The 13,364-nt window shown below is 59.2% G+C and overlaps 1 protein-coding gene across 1 annotated transcript in view; it reads left to right on the forward strand.

Annotated features, from left to right (window-relative positions):
- Nucleotides 1–1,482: 1,482 nt before the first annotated feature.
- Nucleotides 1,483–13,364, forward strand: part of ARRDC1 (arrestin domain containing 1) — a 28,993-nt gene continuing 17,111 nt past the window's right edge. The window contains exon 1 of the mRNA XM_027470771.3: nt 1,483–1,762. Coding sequence (XP_027326572.1) covers nt 1,645–1,762 — 118 coding nt within the window. The 5' untranslated portion in view covers nt 1,483–1,644. The remainder of the gene's footprint in view (nt 1,763–13,364) is intronic.

The raw sequence follows: 13,364 nt of genomic DNA on the forward strand, positions 1-13,364 counted from the left end.
CACAGCGAGCACATCGCTGGAGCCGGGATGCCTTTGTTCAGCTCCTAGCACAGGAATCCTTTTTATTCTTGTTATGACCTTGGGCAAGTAACTTTACTATGCTTAAAATTACTTTTCTGCAAACAAGGAGTATAAATATCTTTGCATCAAGAGAGTTGCAGAGTGAAGCGTAAGGGGCTCTGTTTTGGCTCGTCAAAGGATTTTTTTTTTTAACCGTGTGTCATTGCTCAGCATCCCTGTGGGGCAAGGGTGATGGTGCTACCCTGGTGATGGGGACAGAGAGGGTATGACCGCTGGTAGCTCAACAGTGCTCAAAGCCCTGGGTCTTCAGAGACTTTCTGTGGGAAAAAGAGGTTCAGTAAAATCTGCTGTGGCACAGGGTGCTTCTGCCACCCCTCATTTGTTTGTTTTCTGCTGGCAGTGCCACCTGGGGTGGCTGCGAAGGAACCGAGCTGCAGAGGCTGATGAAAGAGGCTGCGGGCTCATCTTACAGAAGAGACTGGTACGTGTAGCCTGGCAAAACAACAGCTAAGGGCAGAGCAAGGAGAGTGGTGTATGGAAGCCTCTGAGGGTATGCACTGCAGGAGATGAGCTACTTAGCGTTGGCACAAGCCCATCGGGGTGTGTGTTGCCTGTGACGACGTGCAGGCTGGAAAGAAGAGGTAGCTTGTAAGCAGCAGAGGAGCGAGGGCCTGGAAGAGCTCCCCAGCAGGAGTCCCTTGTGCTGGGGATATACAAACTACTTCTGAAGTAGCTCTCAAACCCCTTTACGTGGGGTGTGACACTGTGATGGCCACCCTAAGGTGACCCTGGAGGCTCCTGCAGCTCGGGCTGGTGTCGCTGCGGGTCCTGCGGGGTCTGTGCTGGGTGTGCTCTGCAGATGAATGGATAAACAGGGATCAGCGGCCCTCCTCGCACTTACTCATTCTGCCCGTGTGCGCAGCCTGCTTGTCATCAGCCAGGAGGCCTCGCCGGGAGGTGCCTTTCCCCAGCATTGTGTTGGGTGTTTGCTGTGAAATAAAGAAATAGCAAAATGCCTTTTTTACTGGTTTTATTTATTTATTTATTTATTTATTGAGCCTTGGGAGTGAAAGCAGCATTGAGGGGGACACTCAGCAAGTGTGAGGCAGGGCAGCCCCCAGCTCCCGGGGATGCCCCAGCTGGGGTACAGCCCTTCACCCCACTGGTCTGTGGGGATCCATGGGGTGGCTGTTTGGATCCGTGGGGTGGCTGTTTACCAGCCCTGACCCCACACTGCGTCTGTACAACTCCCACCGGCCGCTTCAAGCGACTGGGGACGTAGGAACAAGCAGGGGGCAAGGTGACAGCTGGGCAGGGGGAATTACAGGCAGAGCTGCTTAGGGGGAGCACTGGGAGAGGCAAGATGGCCCCGGGACAGCCGCCTCCTTCCCCCCAGAGCCCGGCCTTTCCCCCAGAGCCCGGCCCCTCACGGCTCCTCCGCCCGCCCCTTCCCACAGCGCGGGCCGGGCCGGGCGGAGGCGGGTGCAGGGCGGAGCCGCCCGGCCGGGGCAGGGACGGCGGGGCCGGCGCGGCTCGGTACGGCTCGGCTGGGCTCTGTAGGGCTCGGCACGGCTCGGCAGGGCAGGCACCGCTGCCGGCAGAGCGGAGCAGAGCGGCGCGGCCATGGGGAAGGTGCAGCTCTTCGAGATCCGCCTGGGCGAGAGCCGCGTCATCTACAGCCCCGGCGAGCCGCTGGTCGGCACCGTCACCGTGCGGCTCTCGGGCTCGCTGCAGTACCGAGGTGAGCCCGCGGCCTGCCCGGCACCGGCTCCCCGCTGCCCCCCCCCGAGCCCCGGCCGGCTCCGGGCACGGCGGGGCGGAGGGAAGGCGGCCGGGGGCCGGGCGGTGCCGGCGGAGCCCCCGAGCTGCCGGCGGGGGGGTCCCGGGGGTCCCGGTGCTGCCCGCTCGGAGCCGGGGCTGGGGGTGCTGGAGGCGGGGGGGTGCGGGCTGGGTGCCCGCTGTGTGCCCGCTGTGTGCCGGGGCTGCCCCGCTCGCTCCTCGTCCTCCTGCCAAGTTGTTGTGTGTGTTTGGGGGCGGCTGGAGGGGCTCCAACGCGAAGTCCCTCGGATAGGCGCTGGGTGAGGGTGCTCACGCTGCCCCGGCCATCGGCCGTGCTTTCAGCAGCACCTCGCCCAGCTGTCTGCGATAGCTTTTTGGAGGCTTCCTCGGGGAAAAAAAAATTGCCTGGGACAAGTGCAGGCTTGCAGGCTGCTGAACTCCTCCTGGAGCGGAGCAGGGCACGTATCTCCTTGGAGCCTTCTCCCAGCAACGCTCCCTCCAGCTCCAGCGAAGGCAATTCCTGCCCCAGCGTGTGCCGGCCTCCCCCTGCCCGGCCCCACAGCTCCCACCCTGTGCTGGACGCACCCCGTGGGTTTTGGGAAGGCGTTTGGTCTCGGTGGGCTCCGATGGGATTTGGCTAACGAGCCTGAGGCAGCTGAGCAGGGCTTTTGGAGAGCTGGTGGGTGCTTCCAGCCAAAACCTGAGCTGTTCCTTCGCCTTCTGTGGGAAGTGTCACAAGTGGCTGGTTGGGGCTGAGGTCCCAAATCGGCTTTACCAGCTGGGGTGGCAGCTTGCTGGGTGTCTGCGCCTGCCCAGGTAACCAGCACGTTTGATGATGGGGTGCCAAGGTCTGCAGAGCATGGGGTGACCCTCTGCTGTGCGCCCTCCCTGCTGGACGTGTCTCACCCCCAGGAACGGGGGAGGAAGCTCAGGTGGCAGCCAAACATCCTGCTTGGTGCCACAGGACGTCTTCGGGGAGGGCCCTGCTGGGGCTTGTGGGCTTGAGGGATCAAACAACCTCCATCACACTGCGGCTTCTGCTGGACTGTGGGGAGAGCTGGGCGAAGGCCTCGCAGCCGTGTGGGTCAGTGGCACATCCACACACACCTCCTGTGACCAGCTGGGACTCCTCAGAGGAATAAACACCTCCCTGGAGAAGGCATGAGGTGCTCTCCCTTTGCAGGCCAGGCCCATGGCAGCCAGGTGTGATACTTTCTATTTCCCGAGCTGGGCCAGTCTGACGTGTGTGGTTGTGTGTTGTTTTTTTTTTAACCACAAATGAACTCACGCGTGATTACTCCACACCGTGCCTCGTTTTATGGCTGTTGGAAACCGTGCCTATCAGGAGGTGGACAACACAAGCGAACAAAGCTCGTTCTGCCTTGCTAGACGTGCTACGAGTCTTGGGTCACAGAAAAGCCGAACTGGAGACACACCTTTCAGGATCATAAATACTCCCACCTACTCTGGCTTCCTTGCCAGCCCTGCTGACTAGCACTAATGGCTGTTCAGTAACACGCCGTCCTTGGCTGGCCGTGTGGCCACGTTACGGGCGGTGACTCACCTTTGTGGTGACCCTCACGGACCTTCACAGCCTCCCCTGTGTCCCTGGCAGGATGGAGGTGGTCCTCTGAAAGCCGGGCCTCTGGGGAGAGCGCTAATGGCACTGCAGGTCCCTAATTGTTGTGCCTAACTTGCTGGGTAAATCATCAAGCACCTGTGTACGGGGAATAATTAATCTAACAGGAAGCTGGTGCTGGGACGGCTGGGGGTAGGGATAGTTTGGGGGGAGGGAAAGAAGTTAATGCAGAGCAGGGGACAGCCCTGGAATGAAGCTGCTGCTGCTCGGGGGTGCTGGAGCACTTCCCTCTCTGCTCGGCAGCTCCCAGGGCCGTGCTGATTATTTCGGTCTTGCTGCCTCCTGCTCAGCCGGGCTTCTCGCGGGCGGAAGCGTAATGATAAAATAACAGCCCTCTCCCAGGTCACCCAGAGTAAAGAACCTTGAAAGCACTTTCTGGAGCAGATTTCAGCGCTGTGCTCTTCTGCACTCTGTTATTTAGCTGTCCAGGTTTATGCAGTGATGCCTTGACTTTCAAATCAGTCCCTTGAACTACAAGGCTCCAGACACAAGTACCGATGTCTGTTCGTGTTCTAGAAGTATCTAGGTCCATAATTTCCATTTCTGTAGAGCCTGCGAATCATAATTTTCCAGTCTAATCTTAAATGTAGTAAAAGGTTTCACTTCTCGTATGGAAAACCGAGAAAGTTGGTGGTGAAGAAGGGGTTGAAAGCAGGTCACTTGGATCCTGAGCCGTGCTACGCTCAGATTCTTGTAGTGACTAAAGGGTCACTTCTGTTTTTGTGGAGGGGCAGCGTGAGGAAGTTTGGTTTTGGCCAATGCATAAGGTGGTTCTGGTATTTGTGTAGCCTGCCCCCGTGCTGGGGATAAGAGGTGACATCTGAGCACTCTGTTAGCCAGGACCCTCTGCACAACAGGACCTCTGCAACCGGGAGGTGTTGTTCTTGCAGGAGGGCCCTGGCTTGGGCTGCTCTGCACAGTGCTGGTGAGAGGATGGACTGAATCCCCAGGTAGCAGCCTGCAGCACGCTCTGCCCTGCGACAGCAGTTTGGTGAGGGAGCACAGTGCCCGCGGTGCAGAACCGAGTGGGATCCCGGTGGAAGGCAGGGATGGCCCCAAAGCTGCAGCTGCCCCCAGAGGTACCGGCAGTGCCCAGGGAAGGCCCACAGGTCACCAGACATCTGCTCGTGGGCACAAGGATGAGGCAAGGCTGGCACTGCTGCACGGGAACGCTCACGTATCGTCCTGCAGCATCGCTCCGGCAGGCTGGATGGCTCCGGCTCTGGTGGCAGTGGATTAACTTTCTTTTCTCATTGTCTGGAGCGAGACAGCAGTGAGCTGTGTGGCCAAGCCTGTCTGAGACTGGGGAACAAAAGAGGGATTTTTGCTATCCTGGCTGGCTTGCTGCTGGAACTGAAACTCCTCTGGAGTCAATAACTAATCGCAGGATTGTTTTGTGTCTCTTGTCTCCGCAGTGCGCGCCGCTCTCCACTTCTCCCCCGCCCGCGCACCACTTGCGCTCATCTTGAGAAACTGTTTGCTGCTTTCTTTGGCGAGGAGATGTGCTGCGGCCTTCCCTCTTGTTTAACAAAATGAGGGAACAAGTGGAGTGGAGCTCTGTCTGTCTGATTCGCTTCCAAGCGTGACAAACGGGGTGTGATTGTGTATTCTTTCCCTGGAGCAGCGCAGAGCGGGCAGAGGCGCAGCTTGTCTCTCTGGGCTGGAGTCAGGTAGGCAGGAGGGAGGCTCCCCTGCTGGGAGGAAGAAGCCCATGATTTTCTGTCTGTCCCTTCTGGGGGCAGCTCCCTGACCCTCGTAGGGGCCCCGCAAACGGGCACAAAAAGGAGTGAGTGAGGTGGGTGCTGGCTCCAGCATCTGCCGAGGCGGTGCAGGCAGCAGTGCAGGTGGATGTGCTCTGCTCCACTTGCAGCCTGCTGTGGAGTGCTTTCTGCTAAGGTCACCCCTCAGAGGAGAGGGGAAGAGGAGGAAGTACGCGTGGAGGAGCCACATAGCCGTCGGTTGACGTGGCAAAGTCTTGCCAGAGGCTGTGGCAGCCAGGAAGAGCAGGACAGACCTGCCAACTGGCCTCTGCTGCCTGGAGAAGGGGATGCTCGGGGTCTTCCGAGAGCACAAGGGCCACGAGGTGGCTGGGTTGTGATGCACGGCTCCTGCAGGTGTGACCTGTGGAAAAGCATGGAAAAAGGCGTTCTGCAGGGAATTGTGGCAAGCCTTTTCCTCCTCCTGCTCAGGGCAGCTGCTCCTGAAGCAGCCTGACAGGCACACCGGGGCTGGGGTTTCTGCTCAGTGCCTGAAGTTAGCGATCTCTTTGCGCTCCTAAAATTGTAGCTCTTAAAATGTGGAAGTGCAAAGTGCTTCGGAGGGGAGGAACAGTGCAAAGGGCCCGGCTGGCTGTAGGTCTGCGGGGTTTTGTCTGGTGTGCAGGCGTGCCCGCCTGGGCTCTGTTTCGTGTCTAGGAGCTGAAACTGGAGGTGAAACAGCTTCAGACCACGAAGATGTGCAGGTTTCTGTCTGCTCAGGGTAGCTTGTAAAAACCAACGTCACATCCACCAGCACTGTTTGATGGCCAGTTAAAAATAGTTGACGGGGTGCAGGTGTCAAGCGTGAGCTAGATTTTTATTTATTTTGCTGTGAATACACCTGTGAGGGGAGGCTTTTCCCCAGAAAGGGCTTCGCCCTGGCTGGGTACGGCTTTGTCTAGGATCATGTACTGCTTTGAGAAGGATGCTTGGTGCCACGTGGTTGAATTGAATGGATGAGCGAGCTCTGGCAGGTGTGTTGGGACAGAGAGGTGCTGGGTGACTGCAGAGGACATCGGGGTGTCGCGAGGTAAGGACAGACCCCTCAGCAAGGTGGTGGTGGCACGTTAGTGCCAGGCAGGAATCATTCAGAGACCTAGTTTAGTTTAAAAACATCCTGACCTTTGAGCACCTTACCCTTGATTGAAAACTGGAGCTTATCAGATATCCGCAGCAAAAAGGCTGCTTCCGAGAAACATGAATCATTTCTGGAGCGTTAATGCTTATAACTTCCAATCCTTTGTTCTTGCTGAGGGAGCTGCTGCTGCTTGGTCGTTCTGGCTCCAGCTGGAGGTAACGATGCTGCAGCTTGCGCTTCATCCCCGGTACGTACACACCCGCCTTAACCCCACATGTTCCCTGCAATAAGGCATGGATAAAAATGGCTTGGGAGGCAGCAGCTCCAGGAGGAAAGCTCAGTGTGGGGGTTCGACTCGGTGCCTTTTTGACAGGGATTGTTGGCGCGGGACTGGATGCCAGGTCCGGGGGTTTAGTTCCAAGTCCCGAATGCTGTTCTCTGTCTGCTCAGATATCTGCAGGTGTCTGGCCTCACCATGAGGATTGTCGTACGATCCCGCACCCCTCTGAGCGTAGCCGGGATTTGTTATGGATCTGGTGCTCGGGTAATAACAAGAACACAAGTCGTCTTCCCAAACTGATATCGCGCTATAAATAGAGAATCCAGCTGCTTGCGCTGAATGGCATCAAAGGAAATCATAGGAGCAGCTCTTATGCAGAATGAAGTGGATTCTGGCTGCTTTCTCCCAAGTCGCTGGGGCTGCTTCTTGACAGCTGAGATGTGTGAAAGCAGTGCTTGAGAGCTCAGCGTGGCGTGAGAAATCCTCAGCGGGGAGCACGTGGCCCTGGGGGCTGCGCTCCCGTCGCCGTCCCACCTCCTGGGCACAGAACCAGGCCGTGCAGGTACCCGGCTGTGTCGGGGGGGTCGCCGGATGCAGGGTGGCTTCATGGCTTGTAAATAATGCTCTTCAGGAAAGGGCACTTGAAACCTGTCCTGCTAGGAGGGGTGAGCTGGCTCTGGGCTCGTGCCTGGGAGCCGTGCAAAGGCCTTGCCGTGTCTTGGTGCGCCCTGGGGCAGCTGCGTGAGGTGCCTGTCCCCATGCTGCTGTCTGCTTTCCTCCCTGATGGGCTCCCACCCCTCACACTGAAACTGCTGTGTCTGGGATGCCAGAGCAGGTGTGAGCTTGCTGCTTTGGTCCTCAGCAGTGCCGTGGTGTGTGCAGGAGGTTGGTTATGACAGCAGTGTCCGCGCTGCGTCCTTTTGGCCCGACGCGTGCGTGGCAGGGGCTGTTCAGCCTCTAACGGGCCTTTTTCCAGCTGGCCGAGTATCAAGATGACTTTGCAACTGCTCCTCTCCCTGATGCTGAGGGACGAGTCCTGGAGAGTGCATGCCCAGGAGCATCCCTTGTGCCCCAGGAGGGCGCAGAGGAGCGTCCCCTCTGCTCCTCAGCGTCGGTGTTGTGCCTGCAGCACTGCCTGGTGCCGAGCAGACCTAGAGCCCTGCGTCAGGCGGCGATCTGGGTGGCGGTGAGGGTCTGCCAGAGAGCAGCAGGCAGCAGGAGCTCACCCGGACCAGTGACTCAGTCCCGCAGCAGTCTGGCCCAAAGGAGCCCTTGTGCCGTGGCGTTACGGTAAGCCTGTTAAACATGAATTTCCAGAACCCTTTGAAGCCTTTATTTAGAGAGAGCCTGAAAAGGGAGTAGTCTCGGGTGAATCAACCTCTCCGTGGTAAGCAGAGAAACCTGATCAGTCGGCCCTTTATCTGCCCAACGTGGCTTTTGCACCCAGCGCGGAGGGGTGAGGGCAGGGAGGCCGTCACGGGAGCGGCTGCTCAACCTGCCCGGCTGTGGGAAGAGCAGAGCTGGACGTGTTCCCAGGAGGACAGACGTGTTCCCAGGAGGACAGACGTGTTCCCAGGACATCAGAGAGCTCGGCCTCCCCGGCTGCTCCTCGTCTCGGCTGCACAGCCGCTGGCTCTGCCAGCAAGATGGGGTACAGTGAGCTGGCAGGGAAGGAGCAATCACTTTTGTTATGAGTTTACAGGGCCAGTTTGTTACAGCATGAGCCCGACTTGTCTTCAAGCACTCACCGGATGCCTCCTGGGACCTGCGGTGTGGTCAGCTGGTGGGGTTTCTCGCCTGGCTCCTCTTCCATTTTGAGACAAGGAAGTCAACTGTCCTGGAATATCCTAACTGCCCCGGCCTAAAGTAGTGCTAAGTGTTGGGTGGAAACCTATTTTGCTTTGGGCAAGCTATAAAAAAAAAAAAAAAGTGTTTCCCCTCTCAGTTTCAGCACTGCTGAGCCCGAGGAAGCGCGGCTGTGGCCAGGCTGGCTGAGGTGTTGGGTGCTGGCAGCTCCTGGCACCTGGCAGCTTTCCTGGGCGAGCTGCCGGCTCCGCTCTGCTGCCTGGCTGCACCTCGGCCGTATGGGACTTGCATTCCCCTCCCACAGCTCTGTGTTCGGGGCCTAGCCCTGAAGATTGAGATGCTCTGACTGCTCATGTACGCGCAGCCTTGTTTTGCTTTGGAGAGCATGGTTTGTGTAGATCCAGCTCGCAAAAGCAACTGGAAGCTCCCAGTGTGCCCTGAGCGGGATGGCTGTGGGTTAGGATCTGTCTTGTTGAGGGATCGTGACTAAACCTTGCTTGGGCCTTGTTGGGATCCTAAATACTAAATTCCTGTGCTCCTGGCCACACTGGCAGTGTGTGTGGCCGGGAGGTGTCCGTGTGCCGGCAGGCAGCACGTGGCTCGGCAGGGCTGGCTGTGAGGCTGCGGGGCTGCACCGAGCTCTGCGCAGGAAGGAAGGGGAGCACAGGGTGCAGGCACTGGCAGCAGTTGTGTTTGCTGAGATCTGCTGGGCGAGGAGCTGCGCTGCTCCCAGCTGCTGCATGGCTCTTGCCCTAAGCCCTGCTTGGAGCCCGGTGCCATCCGAGGGGAACCGCAGCCCCGCTCTCTCGTGGAGCAGCCGGCAGGAGAGAGTCTGGAGCGCAGCTGCGGAAGGAGGGCAGGCACAGCCACCGCCAGACAGGCCAGCATTTCCCTCTCTGAACTTCTGTCTAGGGAAGCAGAAAGGGAAGAGGTTTTCTGAAACCGAAAGCTGGCTGTGCACGCCAGAGCCAAGAAGGCCCACGTGAAATGACTCCGCGATCCCGGCAGCCTTCTGTTCCTCTGCAGCCCCCTGCGCTTCTGGGAGATGCTGGGAGAGGGGGCTGAGTGCTGGCAGTGCAGCCGAGGTGGGTGGCTGGCATGAAGATTTCCATGGTGAGCGTGAGATCTGCCTCTCTGTGCCAGATACCGAGCTCCCTGCAGTGCCTCCTGTGCCGCTGCTCGCAGCGCCCGGGGGTGCCTGCACCTGCTGGCCCCGCGCGGGGAGAGGCCGTCCCTTGGCGTGCAGCTGATGCTGCTCCACGTTGCGCAGAGCAGTGCTGATGGAGTGAGAGTTTGGGCTCCCAAAACTGGTCTGAGGCACAACTTTCCTCCTTCCTCCCTCTCCTGGAGCCGCACCTGCCCTATGCTGGTCCCGCAGGAAGCCCGTGAGCTTGCAGGCTGGCCGTGGCACTGCAGCCAGCGCTGCCCTTGCAGGCTCCAGGCAGAGCCCCCCCGTCCCTCCCTGCCTCTTTTCCCAGCCTGGGTGCTGCAGCACCTGGACCTGCACCAGCCTGAAGCTTGGGGAAAACTTTTTTTCGCAAGAAGGGGTTTAGAGGAAAAGGGGTACTGGGGGAGCTCTTTCTGGGGGGCAGCTTGGTGGCGAGGCAGCAGCGCTCCAGGACCCAGGGCGAAGGCTCAAGTGCAGCCGGCGTCGGGCCCAGCATGGGGATGCTGCAGCATTTGTGCCTGTCACCGAGGAGCCCCGTGGCGTTGAGGTTTTCTCCCGCAGGCTGGTGTGGGTGCAGCCAGGCTCGTTAAACGTGCTCAGCCGGGGATGTTGCTCCAGATGCTCAAGATGACCCCTCTCCTCCGAGGGCAGCCGGAGCGCTGATAGAAGCCTGGGACGCTATAAATAAACCTGGCAGCTCTGCAAGGGAGAACAGCCTGGGCTCTGAACAGGAGGTTGTCCTGTGGAGCCCAGCAGTTTGCTTTCTGCCTTTGGGATGTCTTAGGCTCTTGATTTTGGGGAGGGGCTGGAAAAGACAAGCTTCCCTGCTCTCAGCCTGTGATGGAGAAAAGTGCTCTCAAAGCGGAGAGGATTGACCTTGGCTGAGAGGGGAGGTGGCTGTCACAGCTCTGTGCTCACAGGCGTGTGCCTGCATGGTTTGTGTTCAGAGGTTTCTGCATTTCTGGATGACAGCACCCTCGGTGGATTGGTAGTACCCGGGGTGGATTCTGGATAAAACAAATCAGCATCACCCAAAACACAGGGGTGAAGTGAGCCATTAGCAGCTGTCACCGCCCTGCTGTTGCTGCAGGTGGGGTTTGTACAGGCTGGGTGCAGGAGCTGCTCCAGGCTTCCTGCGGGTGGGATGTAGCAGGGGGTTGAGGATGTGTGAGGCCCTGCTGGGACCCCCTGCCCCGCTTGGCAAATGCAGCACTGCCACAGGGAGTGGGCAGCCTGGCCCTCGGTGGGTTTTGGTGAGCAGCTGCTGAACCACAAGTGGGCTCGCCATGGGTCAGGAAAGCCTGAGCAGCTCTTTGGGATGACTCCTGAGAACACAGGGCTCCCAATTCCCCAGCTGGAGGCCGAATCTTGTGCTGAGCCCTGGGGAAGGAGACAGAAACCTCTCCAGACAGTCCTTCGCTTGGTGCCAGACACGCCGCTGCCTCCAGCTTTCAGTGCGCGCTCTGCCCTCGCCTCGCTGGCTCGCGAAATGCCCGGGACTGTTTGTGTCAGGAACTGACAGGAAGGACCCAGAAGGATGGGGACAGCCGAGAGTTAATTAGGAGCTGCTGGTTTAATTAGCAGTGTCTCGGTATTTTTGTGCACGAGGGCTGGGAGCTGGGGGAGCAGCGTGCCCCGTGAGCTTCCAGCCTTCCTGCTCCCTGTGGTCTCGGCTTCCTCGCTGCGTGTTTTTTCAGGGAGCTTTTCTAGGAATCGCCCGGTCTCTACCAACTGCATGAGAGCGACTTGTCCTGCCTGCAGGTCTCACTGCCTCCCGGGCTTCCTGCCTGCCCAGCACCATCCGGCCCTGCTGTGCTGGGAGCGGGATGACCCCAAAACTTCACTTGGCCTAGGGCAGGGGCCAGGAGATTTTGGGGCACTCCCAGACTCATGCTCCTTGTCGCTTGAAGCTGTGGCACTGTGTGCTGAGGTGGCTCGGTCCCCTCCTGTCTGGGCAGGTGGCCCTAGGGGTTGCATTGCTGGCTTGCTGATGTTGCCTGTGATGAGACCGGCTCTCCTTGCGGCCTGGCCTCGCTCTCCCAAAGCCTGTCGAGTCCCCAGAACCGGCACCGGTGGGGATGGCAGTGGGGCCATCCGTCCCCTGCCTCTCCCCGGGCCTGGACCACGGCTGTGCCTGGCTGCTGGGGCTGGGGGAGGCGGCTCTGTCCTCATGCACAGCTGGAGAGAATCTAATTAAAAGGTGGTGATCTGGCCTGCCGTGGCTCTGCTGAGAGGGGTGAGGAGAGGGCTCCTCTTGGCTGGTTTCCATTAAATGAAGATTCGTCTGATGCAGGCTCGCTGGTCTCTCGCAGCCCTCTCTTCCCTCTGCTCCCCCGTTCTCATGCCCCAGGCACCCCCCGGCCCTCCTGCCAGCACTTTCTGGAAGTGCCGGGGTGCTGGCACCTCTGTCCCCCATCTCTTTTAGGGGTGTTGTGTGCTGTCCCCTTGGGTTTGGCGCTGTATTTGCCCTCTCTAGGAGCAGGGCTGTCCCCAGCAAGGTGGAGGAGTGGCTCTTGAAGCCCTTTATGGACGTGTGCCCAGTCCCTTGTGCTGTGTGTGGTTGGTGTGGGTGCTTTGGGGTGGCTTTGCAGCACGTTGAGCCCTGTGCTTGTGGGTACAGGCTCCCTGTCCCAGCTGAAGCCTCTGGGTCAGCCGGAGGCCAGGAACTGGCTGGTGTGGGCTTCAGCTGGCCGAAATCCGGGGCTGTCCATAGCTGCCCCTTCCAAGCTCAGTGCTCACCTCCTCGTCCACCCTTGCAGCAGCAGAGGAAAGCCCCAGGCCACCAGCAGGGCCGTGCCAGCGGGACAGCGTGTTTGTCCTGCGTAAGCTGCTGCCAAACCGTCCTCATCTTCCCTCTGTACCTGTTGCGGGGGTGTGTGACACAGAAGGGACCTGAAGCCACTTGGGACCGGCTGCAGCTCAGGGAGGGCTGTGCCGCTGTGACTCTGCTTGCTCAGCACAACTGGAGCTTGGAAGTCGAGGACGGGGAGGTATGGATGTCCTCTGCTCTCCCCTCGCCTGCCATGCGGCACCAGCTCCCTGGGTTGACCGAAGGAGACGTCGGAGGTGTACAGCTGCTCTCCTTAAATCACCTTGGGAGAAGGCAGGCGTGCCCAGCTCCTGGCATCTCTATTTTTACTTAGGGCAGAGATGGATACGGCTGAGCTGTCTCCTTATATTTCCAGCAGTTGGCAAGTGCTGCGGCGCCTTGCTAAAGACGTGTCTGGCTGGGTGCAGAGCTGCTGCTGCTCCTCTGGGTGCTGGGGGACCGCAGGGGCAAAGGGCCCTCGCCTCCTACATGGCTTTGTAATTTCCTTCTCTTCTCCTTGCTGCTTTTTGTCTCGCCCCCCCCCCCCCCACTTCCTTTATAGATATTTGACTTTTTTCCCCCCTGTGTTTATTTAAAGCAACCCAGGGGCCTGGTAACTGGGGCCGCTGGTAGCACAGGATTCCGGAGGCATTTTTATGGGTTTCTAACAACTGCAATTGGCCTGTTCCGGAGCAGAAACTCTTCTTATTTGCTATACCCGCAACTTGGCACAGAGACTGCCTGCAGGGGAGGCCTTGGAAAGTCTGACTGTGCATTTAGCTTCCTGGCAGTCGGGCTGACGGGCTTTGCACCTCGGGTGGCTCCGGTGGCAGCAGCTCTGACGGTGCCGGGTTGCTGGACCGGCCCCCCCGACTCTGTTTTTAGCTCGCAGCTGCCCCCAGCACCACGGCTCTGCCTGGCAGCTGTGAACAGGAGCCCTGACCCCACAGCCAGGCGCGTCCCCGGCTTCTTCCTCTCCCCGGGTCATGAGATGCTCACGGAGGGGTTGGCTTTGTAGCCGGCTGCT

This window comes from Anas platyrhynchos, chromosome 18 (assembly GCF_047663525.1).
Source record: "Anas platyrhynchos isolate ZD024472 breed Pekin duck chromosome 18, IASCAAS_PekinDuck_T2T, whole genome shotgun sequence".
NCBI classification, from domain to species: domain Eukaryota; kingdom Metazoa; phylum Chordata; class Aves; order Anseriformes; family Anatidae; genus Anas; species Anas platyrhynchos.